Source organism: Urocitellus parryii, chromosome 10, assembly GCF_045843805.1.
Source record: "Urocitellus parryii isolate mUroPar1 chromosome 10, mUroPar1.hap1, whole genome shotgun sequence".
NCBI classification, from domain to species: Eukaryota; Metazoa; Chordata; class Mammalia; order Rodentia; family Sciuridae; genus Urocitellus; species Urocitellus parryii.
Window position 1 is genome coordinate 32,906,987 of NC_135540.1, and position 24,269 is coordinate 32,931,255.

Here is a 24,269-nt window from a genome sequence, read left to right on the forward strand (position 1 = left end):
ATTCAGTGACTCTCGGTTGCACTTGGAATAGAATCTATACTCCTTGTTAAATTATTCATAAACTAGCCCTGGCTTGCTCTTCTTACCTCATCTTTGCCACTATTCTTCTCACTCACTCTGCCATCTCCTCCTTGACCCTCCTTTTATTCACTGAAAAGACCAAGCATTGGAGCCTTTCCACTAGTTGTTTCTTTTGCATGGAATTCAGTCTGTGATCTGTACCTGCCTGGCTCCTTGACTCTCTCAGATCTCAGCTGGAGGATTTCCTGGCAGGCCAATTCAGAGTTGCCATTGGGCATTTCTGTTGCAGCCTGTTTTAATTCTCTGCAAGAAGCTCTTATTGTGCTTTAGTTTGCTGCTGTTGATATTTTTTGCTGCTTTTGTTTTAGACCTGTCTGTTGGAACGTAAGCTTCACCAGAGCAGGCACCTAATCTATTAGGAAAATTATCACTTATCATCACTGTATCTTGAGAGTATAGGATGTGTTTTAACATTTTTTTTAAAATCTCTTAATAAATACTTATGGGAAGTGTGAGAGATGGATTAATGAAAAAGAACAAAAATGTAGTTATAGACAAACATGTTGATAAGTTTAGAATTAATAGATCATTGTTTTACCTGAAGAGGATTTTTTTTTCCTCGTGTGGCTAAATTTAAATGAAACTTAATGGCATTTAAAGGCCAAAGGTTATAAGTAGCCAGCAAACATTGACCACTGAATATTCCATTAGCATCCTGGTTATGATGCAGTTAACTTTCGTAAGTTTTTTACAAGTCACATGATCCTGTAACATTTAACATTTACGTCAAAATGGAAATTTTTTTTTACCTAACCAGCAAAATTTTCTTGCATAAGCTCCTTAGGAATTGTAGATGATATGAAGTTTTAGAAATACAAACATTTTACTTAGAATGTTAATATGGGTTATATTGAAGATTGAACTGTCTTTGAAGATCTTCAGTGTAATCTAATGCCAAAACCCAGGTAAATTTACTTGCTTATCTGCTGAAGTGATAGGACCTTGACCTTACAATCTTATGAAAGTTTATAGGCTTCTCTAAGAGCACTCACTATTTTAATGTGTATATATCACAGAATTGAGGTTGAAAACTATTAATTGTTTTTACACATCACAATTAATCATTAAGGATGAATTCCAAGTTACTTCTTCTTTAAAGTATTTTCTTTTAAAAGAAGTCTTAAAATTCATGATACAGGGCCAGAATGTGACTCAGTGGTAGAGTTCTTGTCTAGCATGCATGAGGCCCTGGGTTTGACCCCCAGCACTGCAAAAACAACAACAATAATTTGCATTGTAGAAAATGTGAAGACTGTTAGGTTAATTTTTTTTCTGTCATATAAAAGTAACACCTGAATTTTAGCTTTAGTAGTACCACAACTAGTTCACCTTTTGTTAATTTTCTGCAATTGTGAAATGAGGAGGTTGTGCTAAATTCTGGTAGGTCCATCTGCTATTATATAAAAACTTACATTTGCCTAATACTTTATATTACTAGAACTCTTCCACATCTGTTCTCCGTTTGTTCACACAACTATCCACTTAGGTAGGTAGGTTAGATCTTATATCTCCTGCTGGTAATTTGAACTACATAATGCAAATTTGAACCAGTGAATTTACTGGTGAATAAATTGAACTGCAAAGAATTGAAACGTTTTTCTTAAGGAACACAGCCAGTTTGGAATGAGCCGTATCTTTTTTGTACAATTTCAGATTATAATCTGTGACCTTCTTGGTGATATTAGGCACCTGGTAAATAAGTAAGTTAAAAAGTACCGTTCTGCAATAACTTGAAAGTTTTTACAATCTGACGTCTTATTCCAGTGGAAACTTGGTTATCCATCCACATAACTGATGAGTAAAGTACTGTAGCAATCTTTGACACATAACTGATTACCTTATGGTGCTTTAAATAGATTTTTAACTTTTTTGAAAAAGCTAAATAGCTGTATCCCGAGGCCCCTAAGGTGTCCTTACTTTTGAAAGACTGTTTGTTTGCTATAGTCCAGGCAACACATTCATTTCATTCTAACTTGTTTTCCAACTTTTCCTCTGGCCCCTTATGACAGAACAATGTTATAAAACCTAGCTGGGTCTTGGTAAGTGCTTGCTTGAAAAACCCAGTGGCTTCTCATGGCTCTTAGAAAGTATGCCTTAGTAGGCTTAGTCCCAGCTGCCCTGACCTTGGGCTGCTCAGCACTTCTCACTCTGCACTGCAGTGTAGGAACTCTGTGCAGGCCCACAAAGAGCAGAGTAGATACTCTCCTCTTACCCATCCTCCCTCTCTGCCTTCCAGTTACCTGGAAAAGTTCTTGAACTCTCCTTGTTCTCACTATTTTTATGTAAAGCTTTCTTTGCAGATCTGTTTAGCTGGATTCTTTGTATTTATTCACTTCTTACCTTCCAAGCTGTAAGAACAGTTTTCCCAGATTGTGCATTTTAAAATAAAAGCCTCCCCATTCCTAACCACCACTGCCCATTACATACCCTCCTTCAGTCATGTATTTATAGTACTTATTGATATCTGAAATTATTGTGTTTGTTGTTAAATTTTCCTCTTTCCACCCTCAAGCAGGGGAAGCAGGGCTTTTGCCAGTCCTAATTGACATTGCTAGATCCTATAATAATGGCTGGCTTGTGGTTGGATGTAAGTAAATACCTGTTGAATAAACAAATGGATGAATAAATATTACAGTTCTGAGTAGAGTTCATACCCTCTCTATCTTCTCCGTTGCTGTTTGTAAAGTTAGGAAGTTAAAACTTTGTGAGTTCAGAAGTTTTGTTCTTAATTTCTTTGTCCTGGCTTCCAGGAAATCTAAACTAAATTTATTGCTTAACTACAGTCAGTTAGTTTATTTCTTAAATGGAATGAAGAGAAGTTCATTTTTCTTCTTCCGTGCGTGGTTATTTAATTTCATTCTGTAATGCTACCTATAATTGCTGGTGGAAGGGGCAATGATAGAGTTGGTGTGGGAGAAAATACCGGGGCCAGGCAGTCCTTGTTCAGTTTCTCTCAGACTCAGTATCCTAACTCAGTTAAACCAGGGCAAGGAGTTCAATAAGTTGTTTATTAAGCACTTTCTATATTTTAGGCATAAGTGTTTGAAGATAGGACAGAGTGATGAAAAGGTATACTCATTTATAGAGGGTATTGTACTATTAAATCGGCAACTGCTTTAAAGGGTGTCTGAGGCAGGAGCATCACAGGAGCATCTTAAGGAATTTCGAAGTCTTCCAGGAGGGGTCAGAGGAGAATTAGCCAGAGATGAGAGTGTTCTTCCAGGGGGAGGGAACAACACACACATTGGAAAGAGATATAGAGTATGGCACTTGAAATAACTAGAAATCACTTGAGGGAAGAGTTGAACATGAAAAGGTTTGTGGGGGAAGACAATAGGGTACAGTGGTTAGGCCTGTTAACTTTTTCCTGATTTTGGTCAGTGAATTTTCCTATTATGTTTTAAAAGTTTACCGACATTACAAGGAAAATTAGAGATTGTTGAAAGAAGCAAGATAGAACACAGTAGTGCAACAACATTTGAGTGCATTGGGATAGTGTTTGTAAATACTCTATCAGAGTACTCTCACACACGGTAGAAGTGTGGTTAATTTTATAAGTTTTAATAGAGTAATGGAATGTTAAAAATGGGTATTAATTTAGGAAGAATCTACTTTCTAGGGGAGTTGCTCAATTGATCATGTAAATAAATCTTTCTAGATGACTGAGAAGGTCATGAAAAATGCCGGATCATTTTGACAGAAGTGAGAGTGTTAGAAAGGAGCCTCCTTATGAGGTACTGTGTGCTTGACCTCTTAGTAATTCAGACTGTTCATTTGACATGTCTAAGGTTTACCAGTCTAGAGGGAAAGCCAAGGAAAGATGAAGGAGAAGGAAAAATCTGTGATACTTTTTTCATCTTATGAGTATATATTCCTGCTGGCCTTGGGCAATGAGTAATGCAACATAAATGTTCAGTCAGTTCTTTTATAGTGTCCTGCAGACAGAGCCAAAGCTGCAAAATGATCTGTTGTGCCAGGGTTGACATAGTCCTTGAAAACAAATGTGAAACTAAATGACTTCTCATTAAAGTTCTTGGAAAGAAATGCTAAAATGAATATCTTTATTGTGGAAGTAAAACGAAAGGCTGGTACATTAGACATGTAAAATTAATACCTAGCGTTTTTTATCAGCAACTTAAGAGGGGTACATAGACTGATTTTTTAATTTAAAGGTTATTTTCTAGCTAAATTGTAGTACTCGTTACTAAAGTAGTAGCACCTATGGTGGTGTTTGAATGAAGTCTACAAATGGATTAGAGGCCGGATCTGAGAAGTCATTTAAAATTAAGATAGTTTTGTGTGTAACTTTACAACATACACTTTTTTTTTTTTTTTTTGCCAGTACATCAGTGGTAACTTTTAATTGATATAGCTTCACAGAGATGCTGCCATTCCTTAGGATAAGCTATGGTGTTGTTAATATTGGATGTTGACACGTTGTAATACACATGTTTTTTATTTAAGTTATGTGGAATCATTCTGAAAATTTTCTTATCAAAAAAGTGATATTCACACTAAAATCTTTAGAATAAATAGGAAAGCAAAAAACATTTAATTGTCCATAACTGCATCATGCAAATACAGCCATTGTTAATATTTTCTTTACACCCTTACACAGTCTTTGTTTTGTATGTGTGCATAGTTTATGAATATAAACTTGTTGGAAGTTGATGAGGAGCATCTTTTGTATGACCATTATTCTATTCTCTACTTCAATGAAATTAGCTTTTTTAGCTTCCATGAGGTACAAGAATATCTTGATGCATACATTGTGACTATTCATGAAGATTTAAGGTAAAACCCCAACTCTTTACCATAGTTTCCCTTTGTGATTTTACTACAGAATATTTCTGCCTTGCTCCCGTCTGGTCTTCTCAGAGCATGTGTTGACCTCCTAGCTGTTCCTCACATGCTAAGGCTACCCCTGCCCTTGGAGATGACATGGCCTGTTGCTTGTATGCATTTCTGTGAGGTCAGGCTTGCCTTCCACTCAGATCTTTTACTCAGATGTTACCTTAGCAGTGAGACCTTCTACCCTCTATACCCCGTATCCTGTTTTACTAATTTTTGAGTTATTACTGTTATATGACATTCTTATTTATTTATTTAGTGGCCTTCCCCCCAGTTTCCTGCCTTGTCCATCCCTCCCCCAAGCTAGCATACAAGTCTTGGATCATGAAGATCAAGTGCATCCATGCTTCTTTTAGTGATAATTTTTCCTTAATTTTCTATTGTTTTAAAAAGATTGTAGCTTAAATTTCAATAGAAGGATGTACTTTCAACCATCTTATTCATAGATTTTATGTGTTATCAAACTCTTTTGACCAACTAAGTAGGTGGCCTTTAGACTTAATTTGCTCTTTAAACTATTAAGTTATATGATAGAAGTACATGAGATCTATTATGCATACAGTATGTTTGTATATATTTTTTCATGAAGATAGTTTGATTAGAACTGTTGCTTTGGGAAATAAGTGAGGTATGAGAATCAGACACAATTTTATTGGTATCATGTCTTAGAGAGGCTGTACATCCCTGGCTATCTAGTCACTGTCTGTCACATCCGTTTCTTTTAACTGTTGCTGTGGGTAGTATTTTTCACCACTGGACAGTTTTCTTGTTATTATCTCTTAATTGTTTTTCTCCATATACTAGGTGTTAGACCTACGAGAGCATGGGCTTTGTTTTATTTATTTATTTATTTATTTATTTATTTATTTATTTATTTATTTATGTTTATGTGGTGCTGAGGATCGAACCCAGTACCTCTCACGTGAGAGGCAGGTGCTGTATCACTGAGCTACAGTTCCAGCCCCAGCATGGGCTTTATTTTATGGCTTGGTTAGCCAACCTGGAGTAGTATCCAGCAAATTGTCTCTAAGTAAATGTTTCTAACTAGATAATTAACTAAATAAGTAGATGGACTCTGGTATTCATTTTATTGCAGCCAACCACAGTCTAGGATGTGAAATGGTAGATCGGTACAGAGCCCTACCTACTTTTCCATGAGGAAATGAAGGGGTTTAATATTTCACTGTGGAGGATTTTCCACAACTATGGGGAAAATGGTCATAGTTTTTGTAAAAGTTAAGATATTGCTGTTTTACCAAAACTAACAGAATGGTTCCAACACAATAGAATTTTATTCTCTTTTGCATAAAATCCAATGGGTTTGATAGGCAGTTCCACTCTAAAAAGTAATTCAGAGTTACAGGCCTCTTCCATTTTGTGTCTCTCTTCTGTTTAACCTTCAGTGCAAAGATCATGTTGTCTTCATCAGCAACTCTGTTTAATGGAAGGAAAAAGATCATTCAGGGTCTCATGTGGAAATTGTCATAAGCAAGGTATGGAAGTGGCATGATCACTTCCAATTGCTCCTAGTCCAAAACTTAATATGTTAGCACATATGTAACTGTAAGGGAGGTTGTGCTCTGGTCTGTATGTAGTCTGAAGCACATTTACATTTAGGTAAAAGATAGCACTTAACTCTTAAATAGCTAAAAATTATCATGATTAATGTTTTAAATTCTGAGTGAGTATTTCTCCCCATATCAACTATAGTTAGTGGCTTCTCCGTATCTATCTTGGGTGGCCATCTTGGGTCAAAATATTTTGGAGGAAAAAGATTACATGTATATAGAACATATACAGACATTTTTGATTACTGTTTCAGAAACATTACTGTATAACAACTATTTAGGTAGCATTTACATTATGTTAGGTATCATAAGATAGTTTTGTGTGTAACTTTACAACATACACTTTTTTTTTTTTTTGCCAGTACATCAGTGGTAACTTTTAATTGATATAGCTTCACAGAGATGCTGCCATTCCTTAGGATAAGCTATGGTGTTGTTAATATTGGATGTTGACACGTTGTAATACACATGTTTTTTATTTAAATTTTATTTATTTTTATTTAAATTTTTATTTAAAATTGAGATATGATCTAAAGTATATGGGAGGATGTGATTAGCTTATAAGCAAATACTGTGTCTTTTATATAAGGAACTCGAGTATCCTCAGATACAGATGGATGATTGTATTTATTTTTGTTCAAAATGAAGGCAGCTTAAAATCTTCCATGGGTGGATCCCATAAGAATCTTATTTTTTGACTTTGAACACTCATTTCCCCAACTCCGTACTCTATTGAGCATTTTTTCAGCAGGGATAACTAAGCACAGTCCCTTTGGAGCTCATCAAAGTTGTTGTCTAATTGGTTGTAGAAGCTGTCTGCTGATATTACCAGCAACTCCTCCCTCTTTAGGGATTGCTGCTGCTATAGTAGCAGTCCTGTGTGGTTCTGGAAAACAAGAAATTGAGAACTCAAGTTTTAGTAACTTTAGAATACTATATGGATTAGATGGTATAGTTGCCATGATATACTTGTGGTTCAATTACTATTTTTTTTTTAAGCATGGATTTTAGAGCCTCTTACATGGGGGTTTGGGCAAGTTTGAGTTTCACTTCTTCAACAATGAAATGCAGCATCTGGGCTCTATCTAAGTATTAGTACAGACAGACAATGTGTAAAATTTTAGTAGGTTTCCCACTACATAGTGTTTGCCCCCAGAATAATGGCGGTTATTATTACAAACATTAAAAGAAAGTGTGCAGAGGAGTTTGGGATTTTGAGTAGATCAAATGCTAACCAGAAGATGATTTTTAAAATCACTCGGCTCTGCCAGTTGTTACCTTTGTTTTTTTTTTTTTTTCTTTTAAATCAAAAGTTCTCACACTGAGTGATCTAGAGATTGTTTTGAAATCTCTCAGAGGAATGCTTGCTTTTCCAATGAGTGATTGTAGATGGTTGACAATCAATTGAAAAGGGAAAAGGATCACATGCTCTGTGTGTATGTATGCATGCGTATGGTTGTGCATGACAACATCTTTCTACCAGTTTGCTAATTTCAGTTGTTTATTTTTCTCATCAAGGATCCAAGGTATTCTCTTTGTGTTCAAATTATTCCCATTTCACAAATATGTGAGTTCACTTTCAGAAAGCTTATAATTTGCCCAACTGTGGCCAATGAAGTTTAAAATTCTAATCCAGAAAAAAACTTGACAGTGGTGTTTCTGGATTGGTAGAGGGTCAGGGTACTACACACTATCACTGAGTGTCCCTTACCCCAGATGCTTGGGACCAGAAGTGATTTGGATTTCAGGTTGTTGTTTTTTTCTTTTTAATACTTTAGAATGTTTGCATATACATGATGAGATAACTTGGTATAGGACCCAGTCTAAATACTGAAACTCACTTATGTTTCATATAAACCTATATACACAGTCCGAAGGTAATTTTATGCAATATTTTTTGTATACCTGTACTTGGATTTTGACCTATCTTGTAAGATTGGCTGTGGAGTTTTCTACTTCTGGCATCATGGGTTCCAAAAGTTTCAGATTTTTAAATACTGAAGATTTTGTATTTTTAAATTAAGAATGCTCAATCTATTCTGCATTTCAGTAGCTAACTCCAACATAAAGGCTTATGTTTGGACAAAAACCTGTGTGAAATTTCATGAATATGTGCCATATCAAAACCTCTCTGTTATAGTTCCTTCTGAAACATTATCATGATGTAGGAAAGTAACAAGGAACTGTGGAAATGAAATAGTCACCTGCCCACTCCAAGGTAGTGTTTCAGTCTCCTCTAGAACAAATCAGTATGGCAGGAATAAAGCTTTGTGGTTATTCTATGACTCATTTTTAACACATGGCAGGGCAAATACATGACTAATTTAAAGGAATTTGCAGTCAAACATAAGAAGACTACACACCTAAAAGCAAAAACTACTAACATTTTTATCATCACTTTGGACAAATTCTGAGCAATGAAAATTTTTCTATAAAATAGTATTTGGCTTATATGCATATCATGAAAGGAGGTAATTTAATTTGCAAAATTTATCATTTTTTATCAGTGAGCTCCTCTCCACATAAATCTAATTTATTTGAAATTTAATATATAGGTTTTGGGGAATTTAGGTGTGATAGTGTCAAAATAAGTTCTTGAGGATCTTGGTTGGAAAAATAATACAAGGAATGAAAAAGGAGAGAGGCATCTGTAAGGTAGAGTCTGTAGGTCACAGAAGTTATCTCTTTACACTATATTCATTTCACAGAAGATGTGCACAAAAGTTGATTTACCTCATCCAAGGTCACTTGACTTAGGAGGCAGTAAGTTCACGTATGTCTAACTTGAGCCTTATGTCTTTTGAGCCTGGTAGAAAGCTAAAAGAATGTTCAGTTCCTAAAAATTATTATTTTTTTGGCAGATTTCTCTAGTAGATGGAAAGCAAACATTTTTATAGAATTATTCCTTTAAAGTATGATTATATTGACACTTAAAAATGTGTCTAATGTAATATAATGAAAAAATGATGTATATCTGTCAGTTTAGTATCTCATGACATATTTAGTAAACTTTTTCTTCCTGTCATTACATATATTTATGAACACAGAAAATTTATTTTGTACAAAATATTTCTCTTCTTTTGTACAATACTGACCAATGAATCATTCAAGGACAGGTGTTGTATAGGGCATATGTTAAGGATTATAAGAGATGTAGATTGCTTCCTGTGAATAATAGTTAGGAGTCCAAGTGTGTACTTTTTCAGGTATTCTTCAAGAAATATTATCTAAAGAAATAAAAGTCAATCATATTATTAACTGGTTTTAAAATTATCTACTAAATTCCTAATCAAGTTGTATGTGGAAACAAGTTAAAGGGTATCAGAATTAGTAGTATCTGAAAAGATTGTTAGTAAAAAGGGGAGAAAAAAAAGAGAAAACTATGTATGTGCACACATGCACATGAGCACATGCATTGAAGGCAGGTTAGAGAGAGAATATGAATTGCTCTTTGAAACTCTGAGTACCAGAGCAGGCAAAGGATTTTGTCTGTAGCTGGATGACTTTTGCCACTAAAGCCCTTTCTGAAAATCGCTCAGTCACCCACTACTATCTCCTCTTGGATTCCAGCCACAGGAGCTATAAGCTGAAAAGTAGTGCCTTGCACTCTAGCCCATGATAATTGATAGTTGACATACTTCTTAATGATCTCTGTGCACCATGCACTTCTCTAAGCCCCTTACAACCTTTCACTCACCTATCCTCACAGCACAAGCTTTCAAAACCCAATGGATGAGTGGTAAATGAAAATAGTGTCTCATGTTTTCACTAAAATCTCAGAAAAAAATATGTCCAATAATTTACTGAGTCCACATAGCTTAAAAAGAAATATAAATAGTGTACACAAATGATGATATGGTAAAAGCAACATTTATTTGGATTGATTCTTAGTGATGTATCATAATATTTAGTTTTGATATTTAATTCACACTAGGTATTATTATTCAGAAGAAGCCACTTGTGGAGATTATAGATTTCAACCATCATTCAAGTCTTGTGTATTCTGTTGTAACTCAATTACTTGAAATAAAAAGATTCTGAGGTTAGTTTGGGAAATTATCAGTTATATATCAGTGTCAGTGGATGATGGCAGTACTTTCTGGTTTTGTCTTATTCTTTTTGAACTATTGAATTTTTCAGTGATCCTAATATGATAGCCTGCATTGTGGAATATGAAGCTCTCTTTTACGTAGAACACCTGTTGGTAGTAGAATCCCACGAACTTCTGTGCTTTCCTAGTTGGATTTGGGGTCTGTGCCACAGATACTGGGCCAGATGAGTAACTTAGGGATTCTTGGGGGATAAAAGCATTTGGAAGGAGGGCAGCTACCATTGTCTGTACATCTCTAATTTTAGGAATTTTACCAATTTACCAAGATATTTATTGCATTTATGTTCAAAGTAGAGTCCGTTAGCTAGTAATTTTATAAATGCCAACCACTAAATTAATATCATTGATTATCAAGAGTCTATTTATTTATGAGAATTAAACCATATGTAGAGCTTTATTTTTTAAAGCTAATTTTTATAGCATCCCTGTTTGTCTCCTCAAATAAAACAAGCTATTATACAAGCTATTATACAAATATATTATGCAACTATGATTAATTTTAGGCTTATGCTTGTAAGTGGCGTTTAAGCCTATGTGGGCATAAGCATTAATCAAAATTAATATAATCTTAATTAAATACATAATCTGATTTAAGAATTTGACTTAAAATATTACTTTTTAAAAAATATATATATTTAACAGTGTTTGTGGTTAAACTATGAGTCAATCATTTGCCTAACAGTAGGTTACTAAAGATGTGATTCACAAGTAATATTTTTAGGACTATAGTTTGCTTGATCCAGGAAAAATTCATATAATCAAATATTAAAACCTTTAAATAACAATGAAAAATACAAATGAGAGATTGATTTGCATTGTGTTAATGATTACTGGGAAATATATTGGTGTTAAGATCAAAATGTGTTAATTTCTATTATTTAGTTATTGTTTTATTTTCATTGAACAATTACTGTATATAGCCCCAGGTTCATAAAATATTCTTACTTAAGAGTTTCTGTTACAAATAGTGGTTAGAGTCACAAGATAATACCCAGTCCTATTTTTCTGAAATTTAACTAAATAAGTTAGCTTAAATCACTATGGGGTCAAGTCTAGAACAAAGTTTGGAATAAATGAATCTTCTCCTTGTGGCTTTTTTTTTTTTTTTTTAAATCCCTTATGCAGACCTGGAGTTACTGTCCTGCTAGGGGTTCTCTGTTACCTGATGTCCTTTGGTTTGGATGTAGAGCTTGACCTGTTTAATCTCCCTGTCCAACTTCCATAGGGCTTGTTTGCCTCTTAAAACCTGCAGTTTTCATAGGCCTTGATTTTGAGCTTCTTTTCCATCTGAGTGTTACGGCAGGACCAAAACAGTGCACTTTAGGCCTTCCCCTGATGGTAATGCCTGTTACAGCTTCTCCCTTTCTATAACCTTGACTGATGTAAAATTTAATAATAGTATTGTTATCCTGATATAGAAGTATTTTATTATGGACCAGGCGTTGGCTCACTTGCCTACCTTGGGTGAGGCCCTGAGTTTGATCCCTAGCACAACCAAGAAGAAAAGAAAATTAAATTAATGCTAAGTTATGAATACATTTAGTCCAAATTTAATATATCATTATTTCATGCTATCCTATGAAGAACATAAGTGGTGGAAGGGATAAAAGCAAAATGTTTTTAAAAAGTAGGTTTCTTTTCCTGTTGTTTGTTAACATCTATCACAATGACTTTTGCAGTTGTATTAAGTCACATTTCGAATTGGAAACTTGTTATTCATCTTCCTATTCCCTGCCCCTAGCCAACTGTCCAGAAATAACAGATTTTCAGTATTTATTAAATACAATTGAGTTTTTAAAAACAAAAATATTTGTTTATCTTCTGACGGTCTTTCTCATTCTGAAATTCTGATGTTTGTGGTGAAAAACAGACACAAGTGAGTCGCTGTGGCATGTGAAGGCTGGGCCTGAGTTGTAGGGTTCTTACAGCTCCTAATGCTCACCTTATAGGGAGTCCTTAGGGAAGATGACCAGGTGATGGATGCTGAAGAGAAGAGGTTTTTGAGACTTGAGTAAATAATCATTTATTGAGTAAAAATTCATTAGATGTATCTTTAGTTGACATATTAAGTTAGTTTTTAAAGAATATCACAATGCGTGGGATGTGTCAACCTGAGTCACATCTATAGTAGTCACTAGTAATCAGAGTGCTGCTTGTAATTACGTGTATCAATGGTGTCTTTCAAACTCCCTGAGCCAAAGTAATGTTTCCTCTGTTGCCTTCTGCAGTAAGTGACTGAACCAAATGGAAGTGCAGCTAGGATGATGAAGGATACATATCTCAGGCTGTGGACATATTATTTTAGTATCTGATAACCATCATTTAGCTCCATAATTAATCCTAACCATTAACACATGTCTGCAAACTTCTGTCTTCAAATTGTTCCTGAAGAAATCCTGTAAATATTTTCACTATTCTATATTGTGAATAAATCATGTAAATTCTGAATATAGAGGTATTTGGAATTGTTATTTTCCTAAATTTGGTATGATATTCTACATCTTCAACAATCAGTTTAAAAAGAAAACACACTTTTGGTGAGATGATTCCTGTTTATAATGACATATTTGACTGAATATCTCACTTCTCCAAGCTTAACCAACATAAGGATTTTTTGTCTATTTCATTTGGTATGTAATCATATGTCCCCTAATAAGTTCATGCTTAAGTTTTTTATATACCTGTATCATAATATTAAAAATAATATTTTTGAACAGGTTTATATAAATATTATTGACTGTCATGTATTTAAGATGGGGGTGGTGTAATCTATTCATAGAGCTAGTTCTGAATGATTGTAGGATATAAATTTGCTTGTTTGAAACAATGATCATTGTCATAAATCCGAATCATCTCCTATGTGAGCCTCATTCTAAACCATGGAATAATGTCATATTTTTGGAAAGGGAGAGAGGGTTCAGGTCAAAGGAGAGGCAGGAATGTTATTAAGGTAAACCCTTATTTAGCTTTTAATAATTAGTCTTTATATTAATTATTATTTACTAGCTAAGTAGATTCAGTATGCAGGCAGGAAAGTGGATGTTGCCTGTATTTAGAGATGCCCTTAGCATATATTTTAAAATATTACGTGTATTATTAGCCAGTAGTGTAAATGTAATATGACTGATAAATGTAGCTTCCTTTAAATTGAAGGGAGATCGGTAGTGTAGAGGAAAGAGACCAGGGGAGAGAGAGAAGGGAAGGAAAATGGGAAATGCTGGGGAATTATATTGGCTAAATAGTATTGTTATATTGTGTACATGTACAGATATGTAACAGCAAATCCCACCGTTATGTACAACCATACTACATCAATAAAAAATGTGGAAAATCAAAGACAACAGTAAAAATAATTGATAGTCTTGTACAATGGTACATACCTGTAATCCCAGTGACATGAAGTGTGAAGCAGGAGGATTGAAAGTTCAAGGCTGGCCTCAGTAACTTATAGAAACACTGTCTCAAAATAAACAAAAGCACTGGGTCTGTAGGTCACTGGTAAAGTTCCCCCCGGGATCAATCCCTAGTACTCTCCCCAAACAAAATAAAACACAAAATGCAGCAGTAATAACTGATAAGAGTGTAAGATTCTTGAGGGTAATGTTTTCTTCCAGTCTTACTGAGTAGCACATAGTACTAGAAAAGGGTTCCTGTAAAGATCTGTTGAATGAACGAATGTGTGAATGTTTTCTTTTAAAATTCGTTTTCTCTGATTTATGTGGTGTGGACCAAGCACCTAAAGAATGCTTAGTGAATCTGTTTCTATTTTGTTTTAAACATGCACAAGCAGAAAGTTTTATTTATGTTTATGTGTGTAGATAGAATTGAGAAATTATGGATGATATTTACCCAAGTTCTTTGGTCTTGTCTCTGTTGTCCTCCCTGGAGCCCAGTATATAGTGTATGACAATACATTTTATTGATTTTAAGATGCTTGTTTTGTTTTGTTTTTCTGTTTGTTTTTAACTTTTAACTCATTTGGGCATAAGAGAACCTCAAATATGTTTTCTTATCTAAGCTGTTTCTTGCCACAAAATTGCATTAGTGATTGCTAATAAATAGTAGTAGACTAATTTGCTCATTGATTTGTAGCTTGAAAATTGTACTTTACTAAATTAAATGTTTACCAAGTTGATCTTAATCACAAACCACCTATTTAAGTAAGCATTGAGTTTAATATTATTTAAGGTTCTCTGTATGCCCACAACTTTAAAAATTTATGATTTTTGGCTAAAAAAAAAAACAACAGTGTTTAGTAATTTGCAAACTTGAAAAATGAAAGATCTTCCCTAATAACATTTTTTGGCTCAATAATCTGGAACAGAATAAAGTATTATAGTTTTAAATGTCTTGATTCAAATTGTAATCCTAGTTTTTCCTGCTCCTTCCATAGCTTCCTGCAGATTTCACAAAACTACACCTTACTGACAGTCTCCACCCACAGGTGACCCACGTTTCTTCTAGCCATTCAGGATGTAGCATCACAAGTGACTCTGGAAGCAGCAGTCTTTCTGATATTTACCAGGTGAGTGAGCATATTCCTTATCATTTGCTTTATTTTCATCTGGTCTAAGGAGTTTCATGATTCTCAGTTGATGTAATTTATAAAGTAAGTGTATATGTGTGTATTATGTGCATGTATGTATATAAAATATTGATGTTTATGCTTCACACAGACATACAGTGTGTTTCAGGAAGCAGAACTACTGTCAAATTGTACTGGCCTGTGTTATTACCAGTTATCAGAATTTTAAATGGAGTGGTAGCAAAGGAGTTTTTTCTCTTGAAAAATGTTTTGTTTGACTGTACATGTAGGTTTATGACTCTTACTTGATTTAGAAACTGCAGAATTGTGCTTTTATAAGTAAGTTTTTTTTCTCATTAAAGTCTTATAAAGTATGACAAAAGTAAAGGATTAGTTAAGATCATATCATTGAATTATATTTTTAAAAAATAGCCTACAGATTTTTTGTGTGTTCAAAATAAATTCTTTGCTATTGTTGGATAGAAAAAATTTAGAACTATGAGACTTAAAAGATATCTTAAAGGCCAAATAATTTTCATTGGTGAAGAATTGTTCATTGGCAGCCGGGTGTGGGTGTGGCGGTGCATGTTTGTAATCCCAGCGACTCTTGGGAGGCTAAGGCAGGAGGATCACAAGTTCAAAGCTAGCCTCAGCAATTTTGCAAGGCCCTAAACAACGTAGGGAGACCCTATCTCAAAAAAAATTTAAAAAATCATTGGCTTATAATATGTAAATTTTGGAAAATGATCAAAATATAATGAAAATAAAGACCATTTGGGGAACTTTGGAATATATACTTTTAATATTGGATTTTAGATGGTTTCAAACAATAAGACTATTTTACTAACTTTACCAAGGATAATTCTTGGTTCTATAGGTGTTGTCCTGTGAATTGACCATAAAAAGTAACTTTCTGAATATTATAGTTGTTTGGAATTATTAACATATTCAGGCAGTGCTACTTTTTTTTTATTACTAAAAGTAAACAATTAGAATACTACGTATGAGACATTTAAGTCCTAAATTTAGTAGATCTTAGAAAATAAATTTTCTTTTATATATTGGGTGCATGCTTTCTATAATTTCATAGCATTATAGAGAGTTGATTAGCAATTTTATATTTTAAACAGCTCCAAATGCATTTTTTAAAAAAAAGTTTTGTTAGCCACAAATGCAACCATTTGTAAATTCTTATGATTAGAATTTCTTTATTATTTTGCAATAAGAAATATAATCTTGGGGCTGGGGATGTGGCTCTAGTGGTAGTGCACTTGCCTTACATGTGTGAGGCACTGGGTTCAATCCTCAGCACCACATAAAAATAAAAAAGATATTGTGTCCACCTAAAAAACTAAAAACTAAAAAAAAAAAAAAAGAAAAGAAAGAAGAAGAAGAAAAGAAATATAATCTTTGCCTCTTTAAAGTGACTTTGCAAATTTCTACTTTGATCCATAAAATGTCAGTTTGTCATTAACTCATTAGGAGGTAATTCCACTTCAAATCTTAGAGAAGGCATTGTATCAGGGCAAATCTACCTCACACATGTTTCTGGAAGGAGATTTTAAAAAATCATTTATTCAAAGTTCCCTTATATAATGAACAATATGAGTATGTTAGCTTATATCAACTGAGACACCATGGTAGAATCCTTGTCCTTAAAACTTTGAGATGGTTATTATATAGTTTAAAGATATATAGTATGAATATAATTGAAGCTATAGCAGTTATCACCATCACTGTTCTCTGCAAATATATGCAAAGTTTAGCAAAATCCCTAGAACATGGATTTATAAGAATATGGTGTCTTTTTATATAATTTATTGGGAGCATATTCTGAGGGAAATTCTAGTCTTCCGTGTTGTCACTTTGAGTAGTTTAGATAAATTCATGAAGGAATTCTTGATGGTATTTCTGCTTTCCTAGCTATCATCAGAATGTCTGAACAAGAACATAGGTGTGAGTTCACATTGGACATTCATCTGATATAGTTGGAGCTTGCAGCCTGAAGTCTGAACTGATTACAGAGGAAGAAGAGGATCCCTGTACTTCAGTTTGATTCATTTAGTTGAGTTGAAGGCTATTCCTTTTTTACTTGATGCTTCCAAAGGAAAAATCCAGCAGGTCATGGTGGCACATGCCTGTGATCCCAGTGGCTTGGGAGGCTGAGGCAGGAGGATCATAAGTTCAAAGCCAGATCTCAGCAACTCAGCAAGGCCTTAAGCAACTAGGAGACCCTGTCTCAAAACATAAAAAGGGCAGGGGATATGGCTCAGTGGTTAAGTGCCCCTGGTTTCATAATCCCTGGTACCAGAAAAGGATGTAAAAGAAAAAAATCCATATGTATATCTAAATATGCAGTTATTAACTATGCAACACTTAGCCTTTGATAGTGATTCTCTCTTTTTTTTTTTTTTTTAAAACACACTCTGCCAAGTTTTATTAAAGAAAAATTTTACACGTTTTACTTTTCACCAGTCTGTTCTGGCATGCTTCTAATGATATCAGAATCACCTGGATCAATGATAGACAGTGTGCATACTCTGTAGTATTTTCCACATGCTGTGCCCAGTTCAATATTATTGCCACTGTAGTGATGGACACCAGTTTTGGCCAACATGGCATAGTACTCTATTTCAGATTTCCTCAAAGTTGGACAGTTGTTGGCAAGGATGACCAATTTCGCTTTGCCCTGTCTGATCATCTTCAGAGTTTGCTTGTACCCCAGTACATACTTTCCACTTTTCATAACAAGCTGAAGCCGAGAGTTGATCGACTCCAGGGACTTTTTCGTCTTTTTTGCGGCCACCATCTTCCTGCCTTAGATGCAGGACGGCCCCCAACCTAGAGCAGCCGTCAAGATGGCCGGAGAGCTAGAAAGGCTGATAGTGATTCTCAATAGACAATTTCTGTTATCCTCGAATCAGAAATTCTTAAGGTGAGAAGTTTTATACTTGGTTCCACTTCCAATCTCAAATTTGAATCGTTTACTAATTTACTATCAATCAAGCATCCAATCTGTTCTTGAATAATTCCAGGGATGAAACACTATCTCCCATGTACAATTCTGGCCTAGGATTCTTTGGGCACATAGAGATTGAAATTGAACACTACGTACAGGAAAGAAAAGAGTAGAATATTGCCGACAATGAGAGTAGCAGAAATCAAGAATAAAGGGGATAGGAAAGGCATCAAAATACAATAGACACTAGTATGGCAGTATGTATAAATGTGGATGTGTAACCAATGTGATCCTGCAGTCTGTACACGTGGTAAAAATGGGAGTTCATAACCCACTTGAATCAAATGTATGAAATATGATATGTCAAGAGCTATGTAATGTTTTGAGCAACCAATTAAAAAAAAAAAAAGAAGAAGAAGAAGAAAGTGAGATGACAAGGGAGTAGACTTAGGAGAAGAAATGCCTGTTTTAACAAGGACACATCCTGATGGGTTTGCAGTAGGGAGTTTGGGAATTGAGGGAGTCCTTGTCTTACAATTTCTGTTTTCTCTCAGAAGAGTTCATTTGTTGAGAATGAGAAGGTTGCCTAGTTGAATGACAGCTTCAAGAAAGCAGCAGCTCATTGGTCTTGTCTTTGTTTTTTTCCTCCACAGCCTAGTAGAGTGCCAGGAAATTGTAGGCATTTAGTAAAGCTGTGTTCGGTGAATATAATTGAAATAATAGACTAGGGGATATAAGCTGGATATGAAAGGAAATTAAGAGAGATGTGAAACTTGGGCATAGACGATAGTAAGTAGTCTTAAAAAGACTGAAGGCCCTGCTTAAGTTGAGAGAGGGTTACCTTAGAGGCTGAAAAAATAGGAGATTGGTGGAAGAAAGCTGAGTGCCTCTTGGTGATGTGAGACAGTGCCATTTCCAGACATGATTAAATAGTTTAATGGTGTGACTATCAGTGAGTGGCTTAGGTGGACTGAAAATATTTGTACAAAAATAGATCCACAGAACAGAGTTTAAGCAAACTGGAACTCATATAATAATGTAATATATACTTCAGGAAACAATAACAGAGAAAATAGTGGATTATTTAATGTCACATTTTGGGTGGGGGTTATATTCTCCTTTTATGTCATAATTAAGATAAATTCCACATAAACTAAGGAGTTAGCAAATTCTTAATGTTATAATGATCAGAACATTTTAGTAATTAAGTGATCAACTGAGACAAAGATTTAGTCAGAATGTAAATAATTTATGCAACTTAATAAGAAAAATGCTTAATTTATAACATGAAAGTAAACATTCAAAGTACAGAAGTAAATGATTTATAGAAGAGAAAATAGAAATCTTTGTATCTTAAAATATTTAGAAATTTTGTACCTTAAAATATTTTAAATATGTTAGTAATTGACTAGAAGAGGACTTAAGTATGAAATATGACACTATTTTGCCTATGAAGTAAACACAGATTTTCTTAAGTGTTTACTTTTACACAGTTATGATGAGATTGTAGTATTAGGAAAGCAATTTAGCAGTTTACATTGAGAACTATAAAAAATTGTCTTTTTATGTTGGCCAAATTATATTGTTATATTATATGCCAGTATGAATATACATATATAATATATCAATAAAAAGTATGGAATTTCTTTCTTTATTAGACATGAATTTTTGAAAGACAATGTTGAAGTGAAAAAGAATGATGATATTAAATTTGGAAAAATGTGAATTTGATACACAAACTAGGCTTAATAGAAACATGTTTATTCCTAAATATATTTTTGTACTTTCCACATATATATATGTTATGTTCCTACTCACTTTATTGTCACTTAACTTAGCATCAACATTAGCATTCAGTATAACTTCCTAGCCTAAATTTGTATCAGGATCTGGCTTAAGAGCTAGTTGGGTTAAATATATATGTTTGGAATTCTGTACAAAATTTATTTAGATCAAGGGTACTTACTAAGCAACCCTTTTCTATATGACAATATGTGTGACATTTAATAAAGATATTTTTATAAAATAAAAGGTGTAGAATTTTACTTTTGTTTTAGTTAAATTGACAGTTCACTAGAGCTGTGTGGCATTTAAAATTTCCTGTTTGTTCTTTTTCTTGGTATTCTTTTAAAAATGTCAATTAAAATGGTTTTAAGAACTATATTCACAATAACAGAATATATTTAATCTCTTTTGATTTATAAATAAGTCATAGGGCATTGAGCATCAATATGATAAAATTGTTATATTTTTAAGAATATTCCTACTTAAATACTAAAGGGCAACTAAAACTATGTTATAGACTATATATGTATAAAGTAAATTAATGTAGGACAGGAGTAACTTGCCTAACAAATACTGGTTTAGTCAGCTTTTTCGCTGCTGTGACTAAAAGAACTGACCAGAACAATTTGTAGAGGAGGAAACGTTTATTTGAGGGCTCACAGTCTCCAATGAAGGCTGGCTCCATCCCTTCAGGCTGAAAAATCACAGCTGGAGAGTGTGGTAGAGGAAAGAAGCTCATATCATGATCAGAAAGCAGAGAGGATCCACTCTCCAGATACAAAATATATACCCCATAGTCATGCCCCCGTGAACCACTTCCTCTAGCCATACTCCACTAGTTTTTAGTTATCACTCAATCCCTAATTTGCTGATTAGGTTAAGGCTATAACCCTGTCATTTATTCTCCAAACCTTCTTGCATTGTCTCACATATCAGCTTTTGGGGGACACCACACCTAAACCATAACAAATACATAAGCCTTTCTTCTTGCTCCTGAGACAAATGTAATCAGATACCTTTTAAACAAAAATTGTATGAGTGTAGAATAAAAGAGTTTAAAAACCATCATTAATCTTAAAAATAGAAAATAGCAAGTATTTTATGTATATTTATTGCAAATGCATATTTTTAAACATTATATTTCTGACTTAGCAAAATGGAAAACATTTTGTTACTGCTTTATCTTTTTATTTCATAAATACTATTAAGAAATCTGGGCATAGTATTTAGTATTTTGTGTTGATCAAATCTGACATTGAATCTTAACAATTACTATGTATTGTTTACAGTTAGCAACTTACTAATTTCCTTGTGTTTTCTCATCTGTTAAGTAAGGGTAATAATGTAACTTGCCGAATTGATATGAAGATTATCTCATATATTAAAAGCATCAAATTTAGTGCTAGATATGTGGAGGTCATTCAGTACATAATATTGTATGAACCATTTGGCCAGAACTTAAAATGTACATTTAATCAGAAAGAAATTTGTTTAGTGGGGGCTGGAGTTGTGGCACACTGGTAGAGTGCTTGTCTAGCATGTGTGAAGCACTGGGTTCAATCCTCAGCACCACATTAAGAAAAAATAAATAAAAAAGTTTAAAAAATTATTTACAGGTACACAGGGAGTTGGTGTTTAATGCTTTTTTTTTGTCAAACTCTTCAAATATAAATTGTGCAGGGCTCATTGCTGATACAGAGAAATATAGAAAGTATGTAAGGGCTACAGAGAAAAATGTATTCCCTCTAGGATGATACTTATGATTTAAGCTATACCTGAAATCTTTTCCCCTTGTTGGATCTAAAAGTTGTCTTTTGAATGGTGAGAAGCTATAGCTCCAGTTGACATGTAGGTTCATGGAGATTAGGTGACTTTGCTGAAATCACATAATGAAGGTAGAGGCGAGAATTGGAGCACTAAACTGAATTTCTTTGTTCCTTCAGCAAATATAAATTCAGTAAATACTGTGTTCCAGGATCTAGGAGTTTAGGCCTCTTCCCCTGGAGACCAGCTTTTGTTCCTTAACCTTTCACCTCTAGTTGGTCTCCAAACATCTTCTTGTCTTTCACAAAAATGGTGGTTGACACTAGTAGATTCCTGAAAAGTTGCTTATCAAGGTCTTTTAAAATGTATTATTTAGAGAATTCTATAATATTTTAAAATAAAATGGAAGTTTTTTCTTAGCAAAAGCATTTTTCCAAGTTACTGGTTTAATAAATGTTATTTTATGAATAGCTTATTGTTTGTTAAAGAATGGATTTAGCCTTTGTTCCTCCTATGTTCCCCCTCCCTTCCTCACTGTGAATCAGCCTTCTTAGATCAGAGAAAACATTTGGCATTTGGTTTTTTGGGATTGGCTAACTTCATTTAGCATTATCTTCTCTAACTCCATCCATTTATCTGCAAATGCCATGATTTTATTCTCTTTTATTGCTGAGTAATATTCCATTGTGTATATATGCCACATTTTTTTTTATCCATTCATCTACTGAAGGGCATCTAGGTTGGTTCCACAGTTTAGCTGCTGTGAGTTGTGCTGCTATGAACATTGATGTGGCTGTGTCCCTGTAGTATGCTGTTTTTAAGTCTGTTGGATATAGACTAAGGAGAGGGATAGCTGGGTCAAGTGGTGGTTCTATTCCCAATTTCCCAAGAAATATCCATACTGCTTTCCATATTGGCTGTACCTTTTTCCCCACATCCTCTCCAACACTTATTATTGTTTGTCTTCATAATAGCTGCCATTTTTCTGCTGTCATATATAAATTTTAAAAATTAGTTTAAAAAATAGGCTTAAAAAACAAACCCAGGAAAAAATGAAGCAAAACAATAAAATAATATTAAAAAACAAAGTACAAACAAAAGGAACAATTAAAATTTTTTTAAAAAGAATGGATTTAGCAAACAACTATGTTCAAATGAAGTGGAAGGTTCACTTTGGAGAGAAGAAAACAATTAACACAGTGCTGTGGTACATTGTTAAGTATTTGGTGTTTAGTTAATTATTGTTATCAGGGTTGATATTTTATATTTTTATATTTTAAAAACATCTTTATATATTTTTTCTGATTTTTTTAAAGTTATTGATGGACTTTTATTTTTATTTATTCATTCATTCACATGGGGTACTGAGAATCAAACCCAGTGCCTTTCACATTTTTTCTTAAAGCTTTTTATTATCTTTAAAATCATTCAGGCTTTGAATTGAAATTGGTAAGCTTTTTCATGCACATTTTCTACAAAGTTAACTTTACAATAAGATATTTTCCAGAGTTTAGTATTTTTGTTAGAAAAATACATTTGTGATGTTCAGGACTGATATAGATAACATTTAATTAATTTCATTCTCACTATATATAAGCATTTAGTGAGTTCTATGTATATAATGTCAGTAAGACTCTGTGTGAATGTGTGTGTGTGTGTGTGTGTGTGTGTGTTTTATTAAGATGATTATAGATTGACCTGAAAAGATAACTGTTCTAGGTTTCAGATAGCCCAGCAGAATAGACCATCTTGAAATAAGTGACTCTGGTGACTAAGAAAATATTTAGGTGTTGGTGTATGTCTTTTTAAGTTGACATTTGGTTGATACTGTAACCAGGTATGTTGATAACTGAGAAGACAGAATGTGTCACCTTTAGGCATATATCATCTCCTATACTGTTTATTGATGTATACTTTGAGAGTAGTCATTTTAACTAATTGTTACTGTTTGGTTTTTATCAAGTTACCTTTGACTTGGGGTTTGTTTCTCCTCAAAAGGCTAAGAAGGGAAGGTCAGTTTAGTCTACTTGGCATTAATAAATTCATATCAGTTCTTCTGGAGGAAAAAGTGTTCAGAATCAATGAATTGTCACCCTTTAGCTTATAGTTTAAGCTGTTCGATTTGAAAAATGAAATGAAAACAAGCACCACTGTTCTTTATTCTACTATGTTTCAAAGGTTGTATGATGGCTCAGATAAGAAATACAAACTTCTGAGATGAAAAATCAGTCATCCTAACATTTTAGTATGAATGATTTTGTTAAAGTAGTTTTTTTTTATAGTGTCTACACAGATAGTTGTTGAATGTTGAGTCCTTCTAACTTAGTTACAGAAAAATGAATACAACAAAACTGTCTTGAACTATAATTGTTATTATCTGTTTGGGTCCCCAAAGATTGATTTACTTAAAATAGTTTTTAAAGTATTTTAAATGTTCGTTTTTAAGGCCACAGAAAGTGAGGCTGGTGATATGGACCTGAGTGGGTTGCCAGAAACAGCGGTGGATTCCGAGGACGATGATGATGAGGAAGACATTGAGAGGGCTTCGGATCCACTGATGAGTAGGGACATTGTGAGAGACTGCCTGGAGAAGGACCCAATCGACAGGACAGATGATGATATTGG

The 24,269-nt window shown here is 33.9% G+C and overlaps 1 protein-coding gene and 1 pseudogene across 10 annotated transcripts in view; one reads left to right on the top strand and one right to left on the bottom strand.

The window, feature by feature from the left end:
- Rapgef2 (Rap guanine nucleotide exchange factor 2) overlaps positions 1-24,269 on the top strand; it is a 252,152-nt gene that overhangs the window by 183,855 nt on the left and 44,028 nt on the right. For all 10 annotated transcript variants that reach the window (XM_077803436.1, XM_077803437.1, XM_026395959.2 and 7 more), the window contains 2 exons: positions 15,005-15,136; positions 24,091-24,268. In XM_077803436.1, the coding sequence (XP_077659562.1) occupies positions 15,005-15,136; positions 24,091-24,268 (310 nt within the window). The remainder of the gene's footprint in view (positions 1-15,004; positions 15,137-24,090; position 24,269) is intronic.
- On the bottom strand, positions 17,545-18,024 carry LOC144257281 (large ribosomal subunit protein eL30 pseudogene; annotated as a pseudogene).